This window comes from Wasmannia auropunctata, unplaced genomic scaffold (assembly GCF_000956235.1).
Source record: "Wasmannia auropunctata unplaced genomic scaffold, wasmannia.A_1.0 LD334204.1, whole genome shotgun sequence".
Lineage (NCBI taxonomy): Eukaryota > Metazoa > Arthropoda > Insecta > Hymenoptera > Formicidae > Wasmannia > Wasmannia auropunctata.
The window spans coordinates 1,345,208-1,368,958 of record NW_012028686.1 but is presented as its reverse complement, the minus strand read 5'-3'; the positions used below and the strand labels follow the sequence as shown (position 1 = coordinate 1,368,958).

General features: G+C 37.5%; 4 protein-coding genes across 11 annotated transcripts; 2 read left to right on the top strand and 2 right to left on the bottom strand.

Annotated features, from left to right (window-relative positions):
• Positions 1-348: 348 nt before the first annotated feature.
• Positions 349-8,085, top strand: LOC105459206 (nuclear pore complex protein Nup205). Its single transcript, XM_011705034.1, has 10 exons — positions 349-543; positions 998-1,164; positions 1,332-1,748; positions 1,957-2,248; positions 2,329-3,051; positions 3,139-6,402; positions 6,511-6,761; positions 6,881-7,120; positions 7,211-7,412; positions 7,526-8,085. The coding sequence occupies exons 1-10, from the start codon at positions 534-536 to the stop codon at positions 7,741-7,743; spliced, it is 5,784 nt and encodes a 1,927-aa protein (XP_011703336.1). The 5' UTR covers positions 349-533; the 3' UTR covers positions 7,744-8,085.
• A 37-nt stretch (positions 8,086-8,122) lies between these two features.
• Positions 8,123-9,766, bottom strand: LOC105459207 (phosphatidylinositol N-acetylglucosaminyltransferase subunit C). Of its 3 annotated transcripts, none has more exons than XM_011705036.1 (2): positions 9,294-9,766; positions 8,123-9,096 (listed from the first exon to the last, which is right to left on the bottom strand). In XM_011705036.1, the coding sequence occupies exon 2, from the start codon at positions 9,056-9,058 to the stop codon at positions 8,240-8,242; it is 819 nt and encodes a 272-aa protein (XP_011703338.1). In that variant the 5' UTR covers positions 9,059-9,096; positions 9,294-9,766; the 3' UTR covers positions 8,123-8,239. The 3 variants fall into 3 exon arrangements, with proteins under 3 accessions (XP_011703338.1, XP_011703337.1, XP_011703339.1); XM_011705035.1 differs by having other exon boundaries at positions 9,536-9,766; XM_011705037.1 differs by lacking the exon at positions 9,294-9,766 and adding an exon at positions 9,190-9,244.
• A 52-nt stretch (positions 9,767-9,818) lies between these two features.
• On the top strand, positions 9,819-12,367 carry LOC105459205 (ubiquitin-conjugating enzyme E2 L3). The gene is made up of 4 exons (XM_011705033.1): positions 9,819-9,931; positions 10,351-10,446; positions 11,265-11,451; positions 11,657-12,367. The coding sequence occupies exons 1-4, from the start codon at positions 9,905-9,907 to the stop codon at positions 11,824-11,826; spliced, it is 480 nt and encodes a 159-aa protein (XP_011703335.1). The 5' UTR covers positions 9,819-9,904; the 3' UTR covers positions 11,827-12,367.
• Positions 12,368-13,233: 866 nt separating this feature from the next.
• Positions 13,234-23,278, bottom strand: LOC105459204 (cullin-3). Of its 6 annotated transcripts, none has more exons than XM_011705027.1 (15): positions 20,377-20,519; positions 19,676-19,848; positions 19,047-19,430; positions 18,664-18,867; positions 18,402-18,581; positions 17,923-18,297; positions 17,668-17,838; positions 17,405-17,512; positions 16,933-17,110; positions 16,605-16,840; positions 16,291-16,460; positions 16,068-16,206; positions 15,768-15,895; positions 15,631-15,687; positions 13,234-14,320 (listed from the first exon to the last, which is right to left on the bottom strand). In XM_011705027.1, exons 1-14 carry the CDS (start codon positions 20,381-20,383, stop codon positions 15,663-15,665), a joined length of 2,478 nt encoding a protein of 825 aa, XP_011703329.1. In that variant the 5' UTR covers positions 20,384-20,519; the 3' UTR covers positions 13,234-14,320; positions 15,631-15,662. The 6 variants fall into 6 exon arrangements, with proteins under 6 accessions (XP_011703329.1, XP_011703331.1, XP_011703332.1 ...); XM_011705029.1 differs by lacking the exon at positions 13,234-14,320 and adding an exon at positions 14,637-15,358; XM_011705030.1 differs by lacking the exon at positions 13,234-14,320 and having other exon boundaries at positions 14,637-15,687; positions 20,314-20,519.
• Positions 23,279-23,751: the final 473 nt, after the last annotated feature.

Sequence of the window (23,751 nt, the reverse complement as noted above, 5' to 3'; positions counted from 1 at the left end):
TACTGATATCAGTTGACGTATTGGAGATTAAGAATTTAGAACATATGCGTATAGTTTGATACGGGCTTTAATTATACTTTTTTTAATTTCATATATTACACGTTCTTAACATTGTGTTTTTTTCAACATTAAATAAATATTAATTTTAGAAATTGAAACTAAAAAATTAAATAAGTAAAACCTGAGAAATATATATATATATAATAGTTAAATACTTTTTCATAAAAATTCCAAAAATTTCTTTTAGGTTTGAAAGATTAATCTAAAGAAATATAAATTCTCAAGAATTGTCAAAGAGAATAATATCATTGACGCTTCTGATTGGCTGTCGCAACCTGAAATTACGCTGTCCTATCTGTGATATTTGGTGCTCCATGCTCCAAAATCACCCATGACTTGTTCCCGCCAGACTAACCGGTACCGACCGGTATTTATGTTTTATGAGATTTATATATACAAGCTACGTTGTACTTAATTAAAGTATCTCGTTACTTCTAACTTGTTTCTGTAACGTTGTCTTTAACGTGGAAAAAATGTCGGAAGGTATGTAGTAGCCGAATGTACATTTCTCTTGTATCACGCAGCGAGTTTAACCTCTCGATGCTTGAGATAAATTTTGTCACGCGACAAATTTAACCTCTCAGACAGATTAAAACAAATCTTTAAATTATAAGTCGAAGTCAGATCTTGCGAAATGGAATAAATATATACATTATATTATATATAATAATAATATATTATAATTGAGAGTTCAAGATTTCGTGTTTTTTTATTAATTAAATGATATTATGTAGTATCTAAATTTATTTATGTATAACATGTATTTTTTACAAGTATTAATCTTTTTAAATGCTAATATAATAATTATACATAATGAAACTTATTATATATATTCTACATATAAATGAGATTTTATTTATAATTTATATTTATTTTAATATTTGTAGCTACGAATGGTGACTTAAAAAAAATTCTGAAGTACTTTTTTTTTATACAGATAGAGCAGCAACAACAGAAGATATGTGGACTCCATACAAAGAGTTGCAAAGTCTTGTTGAAAAGTATATAATATCAGTTCCTGATATTCAAGATCCTCAGTATCATGAACTCACAGAAGCTCTGCGAAATCACAGACAGAATTTCCTTACTATATTAAAGAATCCAGTAAGAGTCTTTTTCATTCTTTTTATTAAATCACTATAATATCAAATTTATTAGAATAACATATATTCATAAATTTTAGTAAAAATGTATATGATATAATCAATGTTAAATATAGATTACAGTGCTAGCTATGCATACATGTTAATATTTTATTTTTTGTACATCAGCCAAAAAACATGAAAAGTCGCGATGAAATTAAAAAAGGAGTCACAGATGGTATTACGCTACCTGGTTTGGGTCACCAAATATTATCAAAGGAGTTAGTAGATGAGACTATCATTATATCAGAGATGTACGACTTGAACGAGTTCATGGCATTGGATCTTCTCTGTACGGCTCAACTTCAAATGCCACACCATCCTGGTTTAACGCGTGGTTTAACAGCTGTTCTTCTATATTACGACGGAAGAAAAGCATTAACATCAGTATTAAGGACCTTGGTGCACACTCGAATTGGTCACAGTTGGGCAGTGGATGCACCGATCGCTCTTACGAGACACATTACAGACTATACGAATAAATTGCAAGAGGATGGGATGTTAAATAGGATTTTATCCTTAATAGAGGAAATGGACCCCACCAAGGTATTCTATCAAGAAAGAAGTAACAATTGTAAAAAGAAATGTTATACAAAATGCATTACTATTTTATGAAAAGCTATACATTGTAGTTGTATTGACTTAAAAAATTAACTTTACAATTTTACAATTTCAAAAATTTTTTATTAGAATTATAAAAATTTTATCTGAGTTATCAAAATGTATTTATTTCTCTCAAAATTATTTTAAATAGGAACAAGATTTGCTGCAAGCAAATAGGGCATTAGGTGGAGCAAAGCACCATCAGATGGTTATGAAACTTTACAATGACACACGACAAGATTTGGCTGATATCTTATACTTATGGTCCGCTCAGTCGTCTCTTCCGAATATAATTCTATTCCGCTTATTATCTATACTGCAAACACGTCAAGTGGAATCCGAGGCGGGTGAAGGAGGACCTGACAAAGTTACACTTGCACTCATTATGGCCGTTTTAAATGCCTTCAACTTTAATTTCTTACATAGTCGTGAAAATGGCGAAGGTAGACAATACATAGCATTACCCTTGTTAACATGGAAAAATTTTCTTACAAATTGTAAATTATTATTATTATTATTTCAGAATTAATTAATTCAATGCCATTAATCGCGGAGAGAGAAGCACTGGAGGAACTGAATCAAAAGTTAATATCCACTAGCATAAATTGGGAGAGTGCTGGATTGCGGGGGGTGATACAGTTTGCTTTGGCGATAGCTATGATTACCGTCAAAACAACCACCACGCAGTTTCAGTCTCAGAGCATTTCCGCGGAAGATGAAATACTAATAGAAGCGGCCCTAGCTAACAAAGCTTTCCATTTTATGGCCGAGGTTTTGCTCAAGAGTAGCTGTATACATCAAGAGGAATTTTACGTCCGCTATTTTCACACGCTCATCTCCGACTTCATATTACTGATGCCCGTTAAAATTAAGGAATTACGCAGTCGCGCCGACGAATCTATGCGCTTGATTCAGGCATTTCAGCAGGAGGGCATTGAACCACCGATGAACCTGGATAATCACTTTGAATATTTAATGCTGATGGTGGCAGAACTGTATAAGGAAGATCCACTGAAGTTAAATTTAGCCATGGATTATTGGTGTCATCATACTGACACGACTCATGTGTCAGCTCCTGCGTACATCAGTCGCTTGCCGTCTAGACAAGTTGCTCTATTTAAATTTGTACGTCTTGCCGGAGAGATATTGCCAGCCGGTTTATTTGTTCCATATATGAAGATGATAGCGTCTCTCGCCTCGTCGCCACAAGCAGCTAGATATGCTTTTAATTTTTTTAAACCAAACGGTAAGTGTAACTGTCGCAAAATGTATTTGTGTTGTTTGTAATTTTTTTTTTTCATAATGAAATTACATAAATGTGTCTGTTGTACAGGCTCATCCGGTTCAGCGACTATTTCATGGGATCATTTCTTCAACTCTTTAAACAGATACTATTACAATTTGAGGCAGGAATTACCGCCTAGTCAGGATACAGTGTATAGGCAAAGGTGTCATCCGAAGGGAATTATGCCGCAGGAAGTCAAAGGTCTCGAGGCAGTGCTACTGGTTGTCCAAGTGATAGCCAGGAACGATGAAATGTCGAGAGTTGCAATATGCGATCACCCGAGTTGGAAAGTCTTGCAGTCGTTGATCGGCTTGGTGAGCTGCGCGATGCCGATACCTTTGAAGGGCGTGCTAGTGAGAACTCTCGCGGCGCTGGCCAGATCGCCAGAGAGTTCCACCACGGTTTGGCAGAGCTTGGAGGCCGCTCAGTTTCTATCCACTATACCGACGACGAGCAGCTATCAGCCGAGGGGCGTGCAAACGGAATTGGAAGAGATCGAATCTAGGAACGAGGAGTACCCGTTAACACGCGCCATGCTGGAGCTGTTAGATGTGCTTACCGACTTCCCAATACCACGTCTGTTGGGCGTGGGCCAGCGAAATCCGGGATTCGATCCGTATCTGCACTTCATCATCAGTACCGTCTTCCAGAGATTCCACACTCGTTCGTACAAGAATCCTGCCGAGAAGTGGGAGGTGGCGGAGGCTTGCCTGAAGATATTCTCCAAGTTGATAAAGCAGTACGAGCCAACCGTCGAAGATTTCGTGGGCTGCAAAGTCGAGTTGCAAGGCGGCGAGTCCACCCTGGTCAATTCCGCTCCGGGATATCACTTAATGACGCGATTGCACGACAATTCTGAGCTGTTACACGTGATACTGTACATCATGGGCGAAGGTTGCCATCATTTCGACACCTACGACAGTTTTCCGGGCAAGAAGTATCTCGAGAGTTGCAGCCTTTACTGCTTGGAGATACTGGAGCGTGGATTAAAGATGCAGAACAATTACATGGCGCAGTTGACTGCCATACAGTCTGTGAACAAAATTATGACGGGGCTGTCGCGTTTGCTGCTCGGGGTGAATCCTCGCACGGGTAAACCGGATCACATGATCAGTATCGTCAAGTACGTTTCTTACAGTTCGTGGCTGCCGAAACAGGCTTTCGTGGCGGTTGGGGTTATTCATGGCGTGACCAACGAGCCCGGAGCGGACTCCGAATTGCTGTCGACGTTCACGGCAACTTCTACTTTAGCGACGAACGTCAGGCACGGCTTTGTCGAGTGTCTGGACGCGGACGGTGTCTCGGAGGATGACGACGAGACGATTAGAGCGGACGATCAGAGCAGGCAGCCGATTGGAAATTGCAAAGAGAGAATTCTACTCCTGATGATGCATAGTATCACGCGACCCGCGCCCAATCTCGCGCATTACTTGCTCGGCTTCGAAATAACTAAGGACATCAGGAAGACCGTTATTCAGCAGCCGGGAATCCTCGGATTCCCGCGTACCTGCCTGCACTCCATCTTGGGCATTCTGGAGCAATCTCTAGAGCGCGGTCGCGACAAAATAACCGAGGCCTGCTACTGTTATCTTCACACGTTAACGGCAAATAGCAAAACATCGGCGCCCGTTCTCCGATTTTTACGTACCACGAGTAATCAGGACTTCGTGCAGAGGCACCTTTCGAAATTACCGTTCCAGGGGCCAAATAGGTCGACCGAGCTCGGCTGTATGTCTTGGCTACTGAAAATAGCGGCTATCGAGTTGCGAGTCGCCGGTGGTAGTTTGCAGACTTCTCTGATTCAGCAGTTGGTGGGAAGTTTCCATCAGGACAAGGATCAAATCGTGCCCTCTCAGAAGCTTCTGATGGATCTCTTGCATTACATCGATTTCCAATTGTATCTGGAACCTACGAAATCATGGGAATTCTTCGATCCGTCGCAAATCGAAATGGTGCTGGGCAAGTGCAGCATCCCCGTCGCGCTGATGGGCGGTCCGTGGCTCATCGACATCAGGAAACTGCATTCACTCATCACCGAGGAATTGACGGTTACGCAGAGCAGCGCGACCGCTACCCAACGCAAGCTCATGCAGCAGGAAGTGAAGTCCATACTCGCGCACGCGTTGAAGAAGAATCAGACCAAGGTTTTGTCCTATGCAACTGTGAAATTCGTAGAGGGCTGGTGCCAAACTACGGAGATACTCTTCTCCGTCGCGACGAATCAACAATTGCCGGTGGCTCAACGACAGAATCTTCTGCTGAACTTGTCGCACGATCTACTACAGAAGATGACGTCCTGCGAAGCTCTGAGCGAGATCAAGACTTTGGTGTCCGGCACGGTTTTGATGCTGCTGGTAAACTTACGAAACAGCTTTGTGATTCAGTCGGACAACGAGTTGCTGCCGTCGTCACCATCGAACACGACGATGATGAAAATCATTTTGAGTCACATCTTACAGTGGATCATAAACGCCGGCGCGTCCTCGCAGAAGGTCGTGACGCATCTTTACGCGGCCCTATTGAACTTCCTGAGTATCGTCGGCTTGGAAAAGTCCGAGCACGTAGGCGCAATCGACTCCATGTACATCAGCCAATTGGACAGCTCGTTGAACAAGCTGATGCCCGTGCAGGAACGCTCGCAGCGTTACGCGACGATTCAGGTCATCAACAGCTTCGGAAATCAGTTGATGGACATTTTGTGTCACAATTGCTCGGGCGGACACGACGTGTGCAAGATGCTCGCGTTGTCCTGCCTGGACAAGATCTTGGAATTGGACTACGATAACGCGTGGATGATCTATTTGGCGAGCAGAGGCTACCTGAAGCACATGATAGACAGTTTATTGGAGTCGGACGGTCTGTTGCGAGGCATGCTTCAACCGGAGCCGCAGACGATGCGGCCCTTGTACCTGTACGAGGCGAAGATGGCGATCTTCTGCAGGATGGCGTCAACGAGATTAGGCGCGGAGAGCTTGCTCGAGAACAAGATTTTGTCCTGCATGTCCAGTATGTGCGCGTACGATCAGCATCCGGACGTGCACTTGGGCTTCGAGGGCGGCGATTATTCGTTCATACCTTCGGTCGGGCAACGCTATCAGCAGATTTTCTTACCGGCTTTGTATCTCTGCGACGCTCTGTTCACCACGCTGGGAACGGAGAATCAGTCGTGTGCCGTGCAAGTCTGCGGATACCTGCAGAGTCACAGGGACACCGTAGAGATGGCCCTGAGAAACGCATTCTCGCACGCCAATGTCCTTTTCTTGAAGGAGATCGCGTGTCTCACCGGTGTGATATCTAGATCTGCTAATATAGGTTTGTATACTTAATGAAACACAACTGTTGTGATTGTATGTTTGTGCATTGCGTGAACTGTCTTTATATTATTATAATTATACTCCTATAAATGCAATTATTTTTCAGACATGTACAAACTCGTTGATGATGAATTGGCGAAAATAAATATAGATGATTACAAATTGGAGAGTAGCACCGGGATGAGGGAATTGCGAGCGCATCTGTACCGGTTGCAGAAATTGATGCTGTCGCTGTTGAACAAATTTCAGTTGCATTCGATCCCACTAAATTCTAATTACCCGCAAGCCGACGCAAATCAGCAATATATCGCTTGCATACAGATAGTTGCCAACGTTCTGCTGTACACACGTAATCAAGTAATGTCCTAAAGCGATGTAATTTATACGATGATTCAGAAATACTTAAGTGCCTTTTAAGAATTTTCAATGGACGTGCCTGTATATTGGAAGTCACGCTGTAAATTAATAATTTTCAGATGCAACACAGTTGTATGGATCAGAAAATACGGAATGTCTTGTTTGAGCCTCACTTGACGCCGAAACCTGGGAGAAGGCAAGATAAAATAAAAGATACCTCTGGTGGAGTGTGTTTGGGCACAATTGTCGAACAATTGGTTTCCATGACAAATTTGCTGCACACCGAGTTACCGTATATTGAGGTCCTGATAAAGAAAGCGCAAATGATAACTGACATGAGTACAGCGGAATTGAAAAAAGTAAGTACTATTTAAATCTTTCAATTGAATTTACTACACTGCCGTATGTACGCTATATTAGACATCTAACGCTATTGAATCTATTGACAGTACATGTCTGAAAACGAGATGGAACTCGATATAGGAAAGCAACGAATGCTCGTCGAGCAGAAATTAAATCGTTGGATAAAGGATAAGCGACAAAGCATAAAGTACTGCTCTCTTATAATAGAGCACGCTTTATACATTCTTTGGAGTCACTTGGATTTTTATACCATGCAAGTCATATCACGGCAAACCCAAAGAGTACATGGTTAGTGAAATATTTAATCTTTTATTATAAAAAAAAATATATTTTATGCATTTATGACGCATTATTTTGCAAGTTCTCAAACATTTAATATTGTAATATATTTGTTCGTACAGTATCCTCGGGTGGCGTCGACGAAAGTATGATAGAATGGAAGGTTTCGTCAGAAACACTAATGGAGCTGAAGCAAGGGCTCGTTTCCACATTTACGGACGCTTTTATCACACAGTTGTTGGACACAACACACAGCGAATACGCGACAGTAGACCGTAGCTTTATCGAAGCTCTTATAAGACGAATTAAAAGATTGTTACAATTTATAATTATAAAATAATGAACGTTTGCGTCTACGTACATAGTTTCAATTTTAATTACATATTTTTTTATTCCACTTTGTATACACCATTTATCGTTAATCGTCATTTTGTTATAATAATTTAGACAGTATTTGTATTAGAGGTGAAAAATAACGAAATTGATTATATTTTTAATTTGGAATTTCATATGTAGAACCGATTTTGATCTATTTAAATGAATCAGGTGAAAGTCATTTCTTCAAATCGTGTTTTTTTGCATCTCTTGCAAAAAATATGCTAATAGATTTGTATTAATATTTTTCTTCCACTTCTTTTTCTGATATTTGTATCATGCAGTAAAATATATTCTTGTAACATTATTTATTACATGAAAAATATAAACAATATGTAAAAATATATAATAAATATAGAATACTGTATTTCAAAGAGTACAATTTTGATACAATTTTTACATATTTGTTTTATATATACATATGTACAGATACGATTATTCATAAAGAAATCTAATTCTTTTTAAGAAGCGATTATTGCCTCGTCCCAAGGACCGTAAATGTTATCTTTATATTTCTGGCACTTGATATACCACAGTGGACAAACAAAATGAATGAATATTATAGCGATAATAAAAACGTAAGAAAACATTTGTGAAACAAATAAAAGCAAATATATGGTACCGATCGTCAGAATGGTCGACGTGACAATTTTATTATTTATTTGCGACAGTAGATAAGGTAACAGTACGAAGCACTGAACTGATACGGTCAACAGCGAAAAGGCGTGTAACGGAGACGCTAATCTGGAGGCCAACATTAACGAGCCAAAGATCGAGGAAGTTATGGACAAGGAGTCCGAGAGGCAGATCTGTGACGATCCGTACTTGCTAAATGTTAAATGGGTCAGGAACATCAATATCGTCATAGCGTAAATTGTATCGGTACTGATCGTTTCCGTCAAAGTTTTTAAGATGGGCGATAATATGTATCCGAATGTTAGAAATATTAATACAGTCCACAGATCCTTCGTTGGTTTTACAGGCCGATCGGGTACCTTTACGTTGTATACAAAATAGCCGAAAATCGTCAATACGCTTCCTGATATTACGATAACGTTCGGCGTGGTCCATTCGTTGTTCAGCCAAATGAATATCATGACGAAAAGTACAACGACGCTCAATCTCGTGGATATGCTGGCGCCCAAGCTTATCGCTTCTGTCAGCGTCACGCTATTCGGTTTTATATTTTTACGCAATTGCTCTAAGAACGAACTGTCCGTGTAATTGTCCGGCAATCCGTAATTTTCATACAAATTTTTCTGCCACTGCACGTCCTTCATGTTGCAAGCCAAGTACACCTTTAGGAATGTTCTCGTTCCTATAAAATTTCAAATAAGTTTGTGAATTATCTATATTGATCAGTACATATATTAGCGTATTATATGTAGTATTAAATCTCTCGTTACTTAACAATTAATAATTGTAACAATAATTGTGTTTATCGCTTCTCACAAGAAACTGCCACTAGTTTTTAGCTATAGAAAATCTATTGTTAATGTATAGTTAATAACTAACATGTCTCAAAATATGCAAATATATTAAAAATTATATTTTCTTCCCCGTGTGTGCAGTCAATCTTCCACCGGTATTATTTAGCACAATGTACTATTATGAATTATATGTATAAGGATGGTTATACTTTATAATATGTGTATAAACTCTTTGTTATAATACAAGTTGTCTGAAAACTTTGCTGATGGAAATCGAAATGGAATCATAATTTTTGTCAAAACTTAAGAATCAAAGCAAGCATTTACCGAAAATTTTGTCACTGTATACATCCCGAAACACAGTTGACAGTTCACAGTATGCCTTTATTTTTCATTAATCGCAGCTTATCTGAAGGTAAACCGCCGCGTGGGTAACTCCTCATGTGGATAATCCAGGATAATCAGCGAGCGGTGTGCCCGGCGACATGACCGATCATCGCTATACGTCCCCGCCGACGTCGCCATCTTTTCCCTCACCCGGGAAACTCTGCCCCGTCCCCGGGAGGAATTATCATCCTCCGAGATCGAGCGCCCTGGGAAATTTGTCGGGGGAACCGTCCGTTCATCCGCGCGGGAGACGCGCACTGGCGGCGGACTCGGCAAGTTTTGCTGCTTTTAGTGGAATTTATTTTCAAAATGGCTGCTACGAGGAGATTGCAAAAGGTAAATTCGAGGTAGCCGTCGTGGTCGGTCGCGCGACATCGACGGGGGGACCGGTTTCGCGGTCGTCGCCGAGCGTCGTCGCGCGTCGGCCGCGGACGAGCTTTCTCGCGCGATCGTTCGGTGCTCCCGGGCGGCGGGAACGGGGCACTCTCGCACACGTCACACAGTGCGCCCGTCCTCGCCTCGTCGTCGCTGACATCGGAGCCGCGGGGACTCCGTCGCCGTGCTCCTCCTCGCGCGCCGTTCGCAATGTCACCGGCGGCCCGGGGGCCCTTACTCCGCCTCCGGGGCCCGTCTCGCGGGCGTCGCGTCCCTCGCGGACGGGCCCCCCCGTCCGCGGTCGCTCCGACGGGCGGCCTCGAGACCCGGCGCAACACCGTGGCCCCTCACGGTTACACTTAGCCTGCGACTTTTTCCAGGAGCTCGGCGACCTCAGGGCGTCGGCGATGAAGAACTTCACAAATATCCAAGTAGACGAGTCCAATATCCTCACCTGGCAGGGCTTGATATTGCCGGTACGTTGCCACACGTCGTCGTCCTCTTCGTCGTGTCCCCCCCGGGAGTTCGAAGGAACACGTAACCTAAAACACGCGCGCGCGCGCGCGCGCTCGCGCGAGTGCAAAGTGCATGTCCCGCGAGATCCCGTGACTCATCCTGTTTCTCTCTCAAGTGTATCTCCTTACAATTTCTTTCGTACTCGAGGTGAGACAAACGTAGCTTACGTTCTTGAGAGAGAGGAAAGAAAGATAAAAAATGTTATTACTCAACGGTGTATGTCTAAAATACATTAATTGGATTAAATGGATTTTATACGCACATTTGTTACCTAATCGCTTGATTCGGACACTCCGATAAAACCGATTTAGTCTATTCTTGTCCTTTATATAGAAATCATTTTTAATACAAGTTTCCACAATAATGATACCCAAAAAAAATCGTTTAAACAATCGTACGAAAATTTATACACCTAACACTTGATTAGAGATATGTAAGTACTGGATAAGCTGCACGTATTGTAAAAATACAGTATATAATTTGTTAATTATGTTATTAATTTGTAGACTAATAATCTCTACATACAAGATTGATTGTAACTGATATATTTTATGTAGTAAAATATCATTTAGAAACGCTATTTCTTGCTTAAGAGAATAATATATATGTATAAGGTATTCTTATTGTAACATTTTATGTATGTAGTTGAATACTGCTATATAATTTCTTTTCGAATGCGATACATACTCCGATATTACTTCTGCAATATGTAATGCATGTTATTTTTATTAGTGATTTAGTATCAATGAAGAGATATAAGACAATTTTTTTTTCATAGGATAATCCACCTTATAACAAAGGCGCATTTCGCATCGAAATCAATTTTCCCGCAGAATACCCCTTTAAACCACCAAGAATAAATTTCAAAACAAAGATATATCATCCAAATGTAGACGAAAAGGGTCAAATATGTTTGCCAATTATAAGCGCGGAAAATTGGAAACCTGCTACAAAAACGGATCAAGGTCAGTTCCTGCAATTGACGACTACTTTATATATTTTAATGGCGATTTGTAAAAAGTGCTTCTAGGATTTAAATAATAAATGATATTTGTTGCATTTACAAAATTCATATTTCTGAAACAAATGTATGAATCTAATAATATAATTTCTTTTTTAAAAGAAAGAAAGAACATCTTTAATTTTAAATTGTGCTATTTACACTTGCAGTGATCCAAGCTTTGATAGCATTAGTGAATGATCCTGAGCCCGAGCATCCCTTGAGAGCGGATCTAGCTGAGGAATTTCTCAAGGATAGAAAAAAATTTTTTAAAAATGCCGAAGAGTTTACGAAAAAACATGCCGAGAAGAGGCGGGAATCATCATCTTCTAACGAATAACCCCGAATGATTAGCTTTACTTACCATCACCACCACGATGCCTGCCGCCCGTCAGCTGATTTAAACTCAAGCCAATGTATACCTGTCTGTTAATCCCCGTGGAATCTCACAGTTGAGATGACTCTGTACAGTATTGGTTAACACCGACGAATATGAATATATACGCAAATTGTAATGTTTATAAGAAGTGGGATGAACTTTTCAGAGTACAGTAAATTATGATAAATAACTGTATCATATTGTATACAATTTATACTTGAAGTCATATGCAATTATACTTTGATTTATCATCGAAAGATCGTTACATTCCAGCTTGATCTTGTAGGAATGTATACGATGATGAAAAGGTTCAGCATAGAGACGTCATGTTTGTCAGATGTAGCAGCGTATGTAACTACAGTACGTATTAAAGTACATATAATTTCCGATGTCGTTTAAGATGTTAATTTATAATTGCATTTCGAATTTATAGCTACTGCTTTATAACTGTTACTAATATTAAGATTACAAGTAATAAAAGAGAAACGATGTTTGCTCTCAATTTTTTAATCAATTTCTTGAAAATGAAACAGATAGTAATTACAAATTTCATTTGTAACAGAAAATTATAATTTTTTCAATCAACGATATTCTTCAATATTTTATAATGTTTTTCATTGATTAAAAGAAAATAAATTTTTTTGTATTTATTTTTGACTCCAAGTGATTGTACTTTTAGTGATTGTCTAAATGCAATTTAGATTCTCTTCATAGATGTTTCTGCAAATCTTATTTTATATCCTGTACAGAACTATCTTAGATTATTTTTTTTTTTATAATATGAAACCTGATGTATCAAATTTATGTACAGCATTGTCTGGCACACTTTTGTGATGATTATCAAAAAACAGGAACTAAGAAATAAAACATTAAATTTCTTTTTAAATGTCATTCAAATCATGAAAAAAATAATTAAAGGAGTAACCAACACACATATAACAAATATAGTTGAAAGCGTTGGAAAGAAGTCTAGTCATTTTTCTTTCCATTTGATTACCACAACTTCTGATTTCCACAGTGGGCTTAAAAGGCTAATGTTATATGAAAGTTGTGTGAATATTCTTTTTATATGGCCTGGTAATATATTTTAATGGGCAAAGAAGTTATTACAACTTCTACATATTAAGTATATGTAATATAATATACATACATATATACATATATATATATATATATGTATATGAACATAATATATAATGCGAAACTGACAAAAGCTCTAATTGCTGGAAATGTCTTCTTTGTACTATGTGTGCTGTGTTTATCGAATATTTGTATAGAATTAAGAAATATAATATTTCAAGAGTAGTAAGTTATATATATTTTGATATAAACGACGTGATATAAATTATTTCTCCCATATTTAACGTATTTTTAACAGAATTTTTAAAATCTTTATTATAATTATACGAAATAATTTATTATTTACATTTCACACAATCTCGATCTAACACTGTATAAATGTGAATCTAATTCATATTTATACAGTGATTTATAGCAACATTTTGAAAAGTATGCAAAATACTAATAAAATTTTATTTTGACATTTATTTCTGAACAGCACATATAGATAAATAATTGTAAAATGCTATAAAGATTGAAATTGCTATACCAGAAAATTCTTCGTTAACAATACTGAACATTGCGAATATATACGTATATCTTTAATAACAAATTATGTTTTATGTTTTGCAGTTATGAAAATGATAAAATAATTTTATTATTATTATAACTTGCTCTATATTGTACATTTAAATTTCTTGAGACAATAAAACATAGGGAGATAACATTAATCATTAATGTATCTCAAAGACTGTAAGAACATTAATTGGATATTATTGCTTATATGAACAATTTATACAGCAGGTTATCATTATGCATATGTGCAAATTGTATTCTCAATTGATAAGCTTACAGTTCTATTGTTAAATCATATAAATAACTCAGCATTTATTTTTAATATGATGAGTATTATATACATATGCTGTTTGGCTGTACGTTATTCTGCTATAGTATGTATATACAGTATATATACATATACATGTAAATTTCTTGAGGGTATTTTTTTAGGTAAACTGGATATTTTGTATCTGTCTAGCGTGTTAAACTTTGTATAGAAAATAAATGTATTGGGTGAGAGTGTTTCAGGAATAATAAGTGTTATAAAATTTTAATTTTATTTAGTTTTGTGTAAGAAAGGGTATATAGAACCCTCTTTTTTATTTAAATATTAAAACTTCATCTTAATAAATAAAAAGAAAATACAAATAAAAATAAAAATACCGACATCATTTGTCTTTCTTCACTACAACGTATGAAACCGTGCAATACATGCTTAAATTGAATTTCGACATTGTATTAAGAGATCCTCGCCTTTATTTAATCTCATGCGCACATTTTATCCTGTTAACACAAATTCTGCATCTCTCACAGATTCGTAGATCCCACTTTTGGCATACTATAATAAATAGTCTGTATTGTATCAAAACAATCAATATTGGACAGAATTACAATGAAATAATTGAGAAGCTAGGTGGAAGAGGCGGAAGCTGTTAAGTGTTTGTCAGCATTGGAGAGTGTACATGTTTTTATTATTGTATAAATTCAAATTATATATATATATATATAAATTATAGAAATTATATCTTAACTAATACATATTTAAAAATGGATCTAGTAGATGAAAATTAACGCTTACGTATTCTTTTTTTTTTTTTATATAAGAAAGTAAATATTATATTTAGGGGTGTGGAGTGCAGATTTTTAAAATAATATTGAGTTGTTGGAAATGAGACAAGTATATTCTTAATAATACATTCACATTACTTATTTACATATATAATTGATAGACATCAACGTAAATAAAACTATATGTAAATGTACCATTTTTCTTCCTAAATTCACGATATATTCAGATAATATTTGTTATCATAGACAATCACAGTCTTACAATTGTAGAAAAGTTCCTAATTGCGATATTATCAATGCGAATCTTCCATAACTTAATTGTATTTCGCATCGTTAGAAACGCACGTTAACTAAAATCTATCTAATTTAGAATACATATTTATTATAATGACATACTCACATGTATTACATGTCCTATTGTAATACAAGTGTAAGTCAAACAAATGCGCATGTAATTGAAATGTAAAAAAAGTTTATGAAGAGCAGATACAATCGCCATTATTACAAAAAATTAATATCTCCCTGATTTCAAATCTAAGCGCATCATTCCTCTGACACGTCGACCTTTTCCACCAAACTAATCAATTATCAAACGAATATCTTGCCATTCATTTCAATTACAGGGATGTTCCACGATAACAAGCGATAAAATTTCTAATTCAAATTAAATAGTTTATGAGTAACGAACACGATATCATCTTACACAGTTTTCAGCACCCAAAAATGACATTTTTTATTTTTTTTTGTGTATTTGCAATATCGTAATCCATATTTTACCATTTTCGATAATTTTCTCGACCATATATTCCTGTAAAGAACATTATAAATCGTAAATTTAAAGCTAAATAAATGTTGATATAATTATCAGAATATATAAACTGTCTAGAAATAAAATTTTTCTTGTTGACATGGAATATCCCTTGGACAATAATAATTCACAACCGAAGAAATGAGAACAGTAATGAGAAGATATAACAGTAATTACGCCACAAATGAATGGTGTAATAATGAATCAGTGAATAAAATATGAAGAATCATTAATGTGTAATAAGAGGATATATATTATTACAAATTACTTACATGTTTGTACACATCCAATATTGAATTCAGCATTAAGCAACATATGTATACACCTTTCTGTAAGTTGCAGAGAATGTATTAGTTTGTATTTCTGTATAGCAGTAGCGACACAATGTATAATAGTATACTTTACATACCGATCTTCCGGTGTACGAGCCAAGTATTCTCGTTCGATTAAGCCTTCGATACGTTTTTTAATTATTACAGGTGAAGGCAAAAATCGACCTCTCAACTGTTCTGTCACTTCCGTTACCAGTATATTGTGCTAGTAAAAGAGAAAATAAATTGATATTATCCTCTCATATATTCTATAAATTACAGCTCTCGAATAAAAAATAAATGCCTTTTTTCTACATTTGCAAAATATGCATCAGTGCATTAATCGTAATCGGTGAAGGTAAACTTGTATTATTGATAAAAAATTTCAAGTTACATACAGGCATACGCTTTCGAGCTTTCATAATTCGTACGATGGCTGCTTCAATCTCATGTTTTCGGTCTTCATCGACCTTATTGCGCGTCTCTCTTCTCTCGGGTTCAGATTCTCCCTTCGCCGCTACGGTCTGGATCTTTACTCTTAATAAAGTAATACGAATATTCAGTAAAATGGTTACATATATTACTAACATATACTACTCATTGTATAGAAAAAAATGATACCTATGTAATTTGCTGGTAAAACTGTCGTTTACGCAGAAACAGTTCGTAGATTCGATTTCCTTGGTACGAGGGTGTTTAAGTAAAATTCTTTGCGTAGCTTTACCCATGGCAAGAGATTGTAATGCTCTAACCAAGTCCCTCTCTGGAATATCGGTTTCACCTTGAATTTCCTACACAATATTCATACATATATATATATATATAGAAATTGTAAACCTTTTAATTCGTCATATAACAACATGTAAACGTGATTAAGTAGTTGTTAAAAATAATATTAAAATATAGTGAATTGTTAAACTAATATCAAAACTAACCTCGTATGTTAACCTTTCTCTCTTATTGAACAGCATTAGCACACACATTTGGTAAGTGGAAACTTGTATTATGTGCTTTCGTGGTGTATTACACTGACTGCTTCGCTGGCTCACTTGACTGCCGCTTGTGCTGCTACCATTCCCAATAGAACTTGAAGACGACGGAGTATCTAAACCTCCACAATTACTCTCCTCTCTTCGTGGTCCGTAGAATACAGCGTTTAGATCGGCAGAGCCTTAACATAAATTTTTGTTATTTCACTCATTATGTTACCAAACGAGAAAAACAGTGTAAAAACAGAAAAGATATACAAAGATAATAACTTACCTAATTGTGGTTGTAACGTTAATTGTCGACCGCTATGTTTAGCCAGGTAGAAACGCCGGAAAGCATCAAAGGCATCACGCGGAGCAGTGGGCATACTGCACTTCGGAGTGGCTGACTGCGTTGGCCAGAAACCAGTTGTGAGCACCCGGACGCTTATATCCACACCATGCAGATTTGCCTTTATAAAACATAACAGAATAATTAATGATATACGAGATATACACATAAATATTAACTTTTTTACAAAAATGTTCCAAATAACCGTAATCCAAATATTATGTATTAACAATCTTGTCTATTTGTAACTTAATTGTACACTAATTTATAACATATTAAAATATTAAAATTAATTTTCATAAAATTTTAATATCAAAATTGTAGAAATCTTTAAAATCTATTCTCTCATAATAAAATCTTTTATTATATTCTCTCTCGTATTCAAATCTATACTTTTTATTATTTTGATACTTACGCCTGATGTAAGGACATGATCCTTAAATTCGTCCATAATAGTGTTACTGACTGTTATATCTTTAAACATGCCTTCCAACTTTGACGTGAACTGACATCCACATTCAGTCTGAAAAATAAAAAACATTAGGAACACGTTATTAATTTCTAATTATATTACACGTTATTAATTTCTATTAATATAAGAATGTATAAGCAACATCACAATTCAGGTATGAACAAAATAATTTTGGCCTAAAATTATTATCTAGTTTTAGGTCTCACCTTAAGTTTGGATATCATATTTTTTTCACTATCATCAGAAACAGACTTATTCAACAATAATCGTTTGGCTAAGTGTTGTTTATAGTACCGTTCAAATACATCCTTTTCTTGTAAGAAACGGAATAAAACCATAGTTTTATCTAGGATCCCTTCAATCTCCTGCTCTGTCATCTAAAACCAAACATATATTTATGTATCGAAAATCATAAAATCACGCAATATAATAATGCATTTATATATGTAGATAATACTAACTCCCTTGACGCCTTTCTTCAGTTTGTCATCGATAAACAATGAGAGATATTCCGGACTTTTAGGATTTAAATTAAGGAAATATTCAAAGTCCGATGCTATCATCTGTTTATAATTCTTGTCATTATTGAAAGAATAATGTAGAAAATGATCGAAGCGATCCTTTAGATCTAACAAGTTTTGGACGTAAAGAACGGCATTTGTGGTTGATTCATGCTCTTCTTGAACTAACGCACGGCCCTGCTCTCTAAGGAATTGAGATACACAATCGCATACAGTGCGCAATCCATCTGACACTCTCGAAAATAGTTTATACATACAACCAAGATCTTCCGTTTTCTGATTTTTGAGCATGTGCACTACACCACTGTTTTCCATCTATCAAACACATGAAAAATGTTACGATTAGTATTTAACAACACAATACACAATATAAGCTCAACAATTAATATAATTTATAAATAAAAAAAAAATAAACGCACCTCAACAATGGTTTTCATGTGTATTTTGATTAACTCTTCTTCTACAACCTCTACTATCCGTGATTCAGTGGATTCATCTAAATAATGTTTTGCCCTTTCAGATTCCTCACAGATTCTAGCTTCAACTTTTTTTATGTATACCGATGCACTATTTTCTGCCAAAAATTTTTGAGATTCCATCTGAAAAAAGAAAATAAATTTTGAAAATTACATATATATGTACAGAGCGGGTATATCAAACGCACTTCTTCTAGACACTCACTCTATAAAACTCGGCACTTTGTTGCAAAAAAGGCCTTTCAAAATCTTCCTCGTAAACTTGGCGATTGTTAATTCCAAGTAACATTAACATTTGGCAGGCATTTTTTATAGCGCTACGATCTACAACTTCTCCTCTTCTTTCCCTCGCGACCATACCTAACAATGTTTCCCGTAAATGATCTCTAACACATCCATATCTGACCACCTAAAATCAATAAGAAATTTGTTATCATATTAAACATATTTAACAATCATTCATTTTACATAAATGAACAATTGCAACAACTTAATGTTGCAAAATCAAAGACTGTTTTAGTATAATAGAATTTTAAGATATCTAGATTCCTTATAAGGCAATACAACATTAAAACGTCTGAAAATTACCTGATCTCGAAAAATAATTAATCCAAGATTATACACATTGTCTACATCATTCTGCTGAACATACACTCTGTCCATGTACATCAAGATATCCCTGATCATCACCATTGATGTTTGATGATCGTTCCACGCTAGATTCAAAGTTTGTAGGAAGTTGTTATGTAGGGAACGAAGAACATCCTCTCGCACTTTGTTTTCAAGATGTTGCGTTACGACTTCTTTCAATCCTGTATACAATCGTTCACCGTACTTGTGAAGAACCATTGTATAAGCATTGCGATAAAGTTCTTCAAAACTGAGGCCAGAGTTATTTTTCTTCTGTATCTCTTGGATAGCACTCTTCAATAAGGCCCAGATACTTTCTACATACTTCTCATCCATAGTTGTCTGCGAAAAACAGAGTGTTCATAACAGTTAATTGACTGTCTATTAAATGACAGAACTAAATTAATGTTTCTATTCATTCTTGTTAAAAAAAAAAAGAAATAAATGCTTATATGTGATAATTTATAATATTACAATTGCAAATATAAAGTATATTAAATCATAAAAATGTAATTGCTTATAAAAAATGTTAACTTATGCTTACTACATAAGTACGGTAAAGAGATATAATTAATAATGATTCTCACAAGAGTGCTACGAATTATGAGAGGATTGCTTTTGTGTATTAATCCCAATGCAGGAATTGTATGTGTCTGGACCACTCTGCTCCCTTGCCGCATATCATCTTCATTTTGATAATCCATGATTCTATTTCTTTTTATGTACAGATTTTGCTTGTATATTTTTGTTCTGTCATAACCTTGATCATAAAAATATATATTTATAAACAAGTTTCGGAAAGAGAATTACTGTTTTCCCTTTCAACATTTTATGATATTTATGCCTGTACCAAATGGATAGTTTATATTATCAACCATTAAAAAACGCAAACAAGTCTAACATACTAATAAAATAAAATTTAATAGAATTATACAAATAATCATAAGATACAGTTACAGACTCCCTATTAAATTTGTAACAAGATTAGATTTTTTTTAATTTTCAATATTCATTTGTCATATTCATTATGGAAAAACTTTATCAGAGAGAAGATAATTATGTATTAAAGTAAAATTAAAAATTTAGTTTTAAAAATAAAGTCAAGCTCTCATAAAGTTGTGTTTACGAAAACTGGAAAAGCAAGTTGAAGAATATACAATATCTATGAAATAATTCTTTATATAACCTATTATGTATAAAAACTATACAAGCAAAATGTTTGTACATAGTAAAGATTCTTGTTAATATCATTGCATGTCAATTTCTTCGTAAATTACTGGTAACGTACTGGTCATTTTACCTTATTATGTTATTCGTTACTAAAATGCAAAGTATTTTTAGCATTGTAAATTTGACAAACAGTAAGTATGACATTTAAGAATTTAGCATGGTTATGTAGCTATGCTTTATTACAACTGTCTTTTATACTACTATGGTAACCATTAATTGTCAACCTTTTTTATATATACTTCTAATCACCAACATATTTATTTTTATATGTACTTCTAATCACCAACATATTTATTCAATTCGAATATTGCATGTGGTAATAAGTAACATGATTAGAATATAATTACAGAGTTAGAGAAAAATTTTAAATATAAGAAAAATATAAACATGTAAAATTTAATTTGTAGAGTATATATATCATTATATATAGTATTTTATTTTGTAAATATTATATGTTTAAATTACTAATATCTACTATAGAGGTCTAAAATAGGGATATTACGTTTTACAAACTTGGCATGATATTAATTTTATATCGTTATTTATTTTGTAGTTTATACATTTAACTAAATAAATTGTTGAATTGTATGAAAAATTAATTATTGTCACCACATAAATCGTCAATTTCAAATTAATATATACATATAATATTAAATAAATAACTACTTAAAAAATAATTGCAGGTGTTTCATTTCATTTAAACAAAGATGATCCATCATCATCTCGGTCTCCTTGTTTTTTACATAATCTTATATTTTTCAATTGTATAAATCATTTGTATCGTTCGTGAGCTGACATTTCAAGTGCAAGGATATAAAAAAAATATATATATATAGATCGTATGGAGCATGAGATTGTGTTAAGTATGTATAAAGATAAACGCGAGTTGGCAGACGTGTACTGCATCACGCACGGTCTGGAAAGGTATCCCGACGATACTCGGGCAAAAACCACGAGTTTTGCGAGTCCTCCTCGTCGCCAGTGCGGACGCGAATGCACGCGTCTCCACGTCCCACGATCGAGCCGTTGCGACGAGGAGTCTAGGATCTTGTTTTCTATACCTGAACTGGAGTACACTCTTTGCACTTGAAGTGAAACGGTATATACGCTTGATATTCAGTAAAAGTGAGAAAGTTCTGATGCAGGAATAGAAAACAGACCACCAACAACTCGGCAGGGAGGGGGAGGGGGGAAGGATCCGTTTTCTATACCTGAACGAGTGTACGCTGTTTACACTTGAAGTGGAATAAGGATACGCTCGATATTTGTTGTAAAAGCGAGAAAGTTTTAGTACGATCCGGTGCGGGAGTAGAAAACAGACTCCTCGCGCTCGCGGATTTATATTTACAATCGACGCGCCGTGTCGTGTCCCATGGACTCTCCTCAGGTAGGTTATGGGATATGTTGTTTATAAACGCGGCATCGGATGCATCTTTCCTGCGCGCCCGTTGTGTCGCGCTGCCGCGGGCACAAGGGCGCAAAATAAATAATTAACAAGACATTACGCACACACACGCGCGCGTAAACGCAAAACGACACGGCGCGTGGAGGGTGGACGCGAAGGGGGATTAGGGGGAGGGGGGGAGGGGGCCGCGGACGAGAGGCGACGGCGAGTACCCAGGACCCGCGAGAGGGACCCCTCTTTCTCTCGCGCCCCCCCTGCCGCCCACCTTCCCTCTCCTCCCCCGCCCGCGCGTTTCGTTTCGACCCGCGGGACAACTACTCACCGGGAAAGCACGTATGCGCATCTTGCTCTCCTTCTTCATCAGAGCACTGCTCTTCATCATGTCGGGTTTTCGGTCACAGGCGCGTCGAAGGTGTACACCTCTCCTCAGAAATGCCGTCCCGACGTGAAGGCTGCCTCGGCGAGCGCGCGACGCCGCGTGCACATCGACGCACGGAACACACACGCGCCCGCGCGCACGTACTCACGCACACAGTCACACACACGCACACGCGCGCGCGCACACGCACACAAACTACACACAACGCACACACACCGTTGCTGCGGGCCTGGGACTCTCTTCTAAGCGCAGCGGGTGAAACCCATTTACGTATCGGGAACAGCCGATGATGACGATAATAATGATGATGATGATGCTCGCACACCTCGCCTCGTGTAGAGAAATGACGGTAGGCACGCGCGATTACTGGTCGGCACTGCTCGCGGGGACCACAACGTGGTGACGACCGACGGCGAATAATCCTTTCTTCTTCTTCCTCCTCCGACCCGAGCGGCCGAGCACATTTAACGACGCCTCTCCCGTGGGCGAGCACTACTACTATCCTTCCTGGCCCGGCGAGCGAGATGCCGTGGCTACGAGGAATAAAAGATGCCTTCAACGATTGAAGGGAAAAGCGATGACGAACGGACTACGAAGTACGGAGCACGAGAGAGAGACAGAGAGAGAGAGAGAGGGAGGGTGAGACAAAGAGGGGGCGGCGGGGGGTAGGGAGACGAGAAAAGTGCGAGAGAGAGAGAGAGAGAGAGAGACAGAGGGAGAGACGGTAGCATGAACAGGCAGACACGATGGAGTCGAACGAGTCACGGTCGGGAGGGGAAAAAAATCGCTCGCGCTCCTCCTGTCAACAAGCCGAGGCGGCCGATCGCTTCGTTTTCCCGTCCGGTGCCACGAGACGGCGGCCCGATTCGCGGTGGCGGCGCGGCGGCGGCGGCGGATCGCTCTCACCGATCTCAATGAGGCAGCCGCGAGCGCGAGCGCGGTCGTCCTCGTGACATAATTGTGGAGCACGGTGGAACGGCGATGCGGCGACGACGACGACGACGACTGCGGGTTCTCGTCGTTGCGGCGCGAGTAACACCGCCGCTGTCAGGAGCAGGGACACACGGGGATATCCGCCACTATTCGCAAGCGACGAACGATGCTCGCGACACATGAATCACGACCACCAACGGGCACTGCGTGCGTAGCGTTCCTAGGATCGCCCTCCTCGCTGCTCGTCGGACACATCGACTGCCTCGTGCGACCGCGCGGCCGCCCTAGCGTCGCGACCGCGCACCACGCGCGCCACTTCCGCTCGACCATCGGCCGGTAAGGACGGTATTGATGCTAAAGCCTGCATTGAGGAACCAAGTGATCCCAACTGATCCAAGTACTAGAGTTGGACAGCTGATAGCAGATAGCCAGAGAGAAGGCAGATAGCTGCTAGAAAAAACGAGTATATGATCCAACGTGAATGAGGGTCAATTTAGAATCAAAACATTTTTGTTTCTTCAAATATAATTAATTAGTGCTCGTAAGAAGTGTTAAAAAAAAAACACTCTTCTCCAGTACTTTAATTTAGCGAAAATAAATAAAGATCGAAGAAGCGTAAATCGAGTGTAAGGGAAAAGAGGCGTAAACGTAAGCTTCTAGGAAGCGTATAATTGGAATAGCCGGGATAGCGAAATGTTACACTTTCGTGCACTGGT

Coding starts and splice junctions, on each gene's coding strand:
- LOC105459206 (XM_011705034.1), top strand. Junction 6,762..6,880: donor TGCTGTACACACGTAATCAA/GTAATGTCCTAA, acceptor AATAATTTTCAG/ATGCAACACAGTTGTATGGA. Junction 7,121..7,210: donor GTACAGCGGAATTGAAAAAA/GTAAGTACTATT, acceptor ATCTATTGACAG/TACATGTCTGAAAACGAGAT.
- LOC105459207 (XM_011705036.1), bottom strand. CDS start 9,058: ATGAAGGACGTGCAGTGGCAGAAAAATTTGTATGAAAATTACGGATTG.
- LOC105459205 (XM_011705033.1), top strand. CDS start 9,905: ATGGCTGCTACGAGGAGATTGCAAAAG. Junction 9,932..10,350: donor CTACGAGGAGATTGCAAAAG/GTAAATTCGAGG, acceptor GACTTTTTCCAG/GAGCTCGGCGACCTCAGGGC. Junction 10,447..11,264: donor GGCAGGGCTTGATATTGCCG/GTACGTTGCCAC, acceptor TTTTTTTCATAG/GATAATCCACCTTATAACAA.
- LOC105459204 (XM_011705027.1), bottom strand. Junction 19,431..19,675: donor TCATAATTCGTAGCACTCTT/GTGAGAATCATT, acceptor TGTTTTTCGCAG/ACAACTATGGATGAGAAGTA. Junction 15,688..15,767: donor GCTCGTACACCGGAAGATCG/GTATGTAAAGTA, acceptor TGCAACTTACAG/AAAGGTGTATACATATGTTG.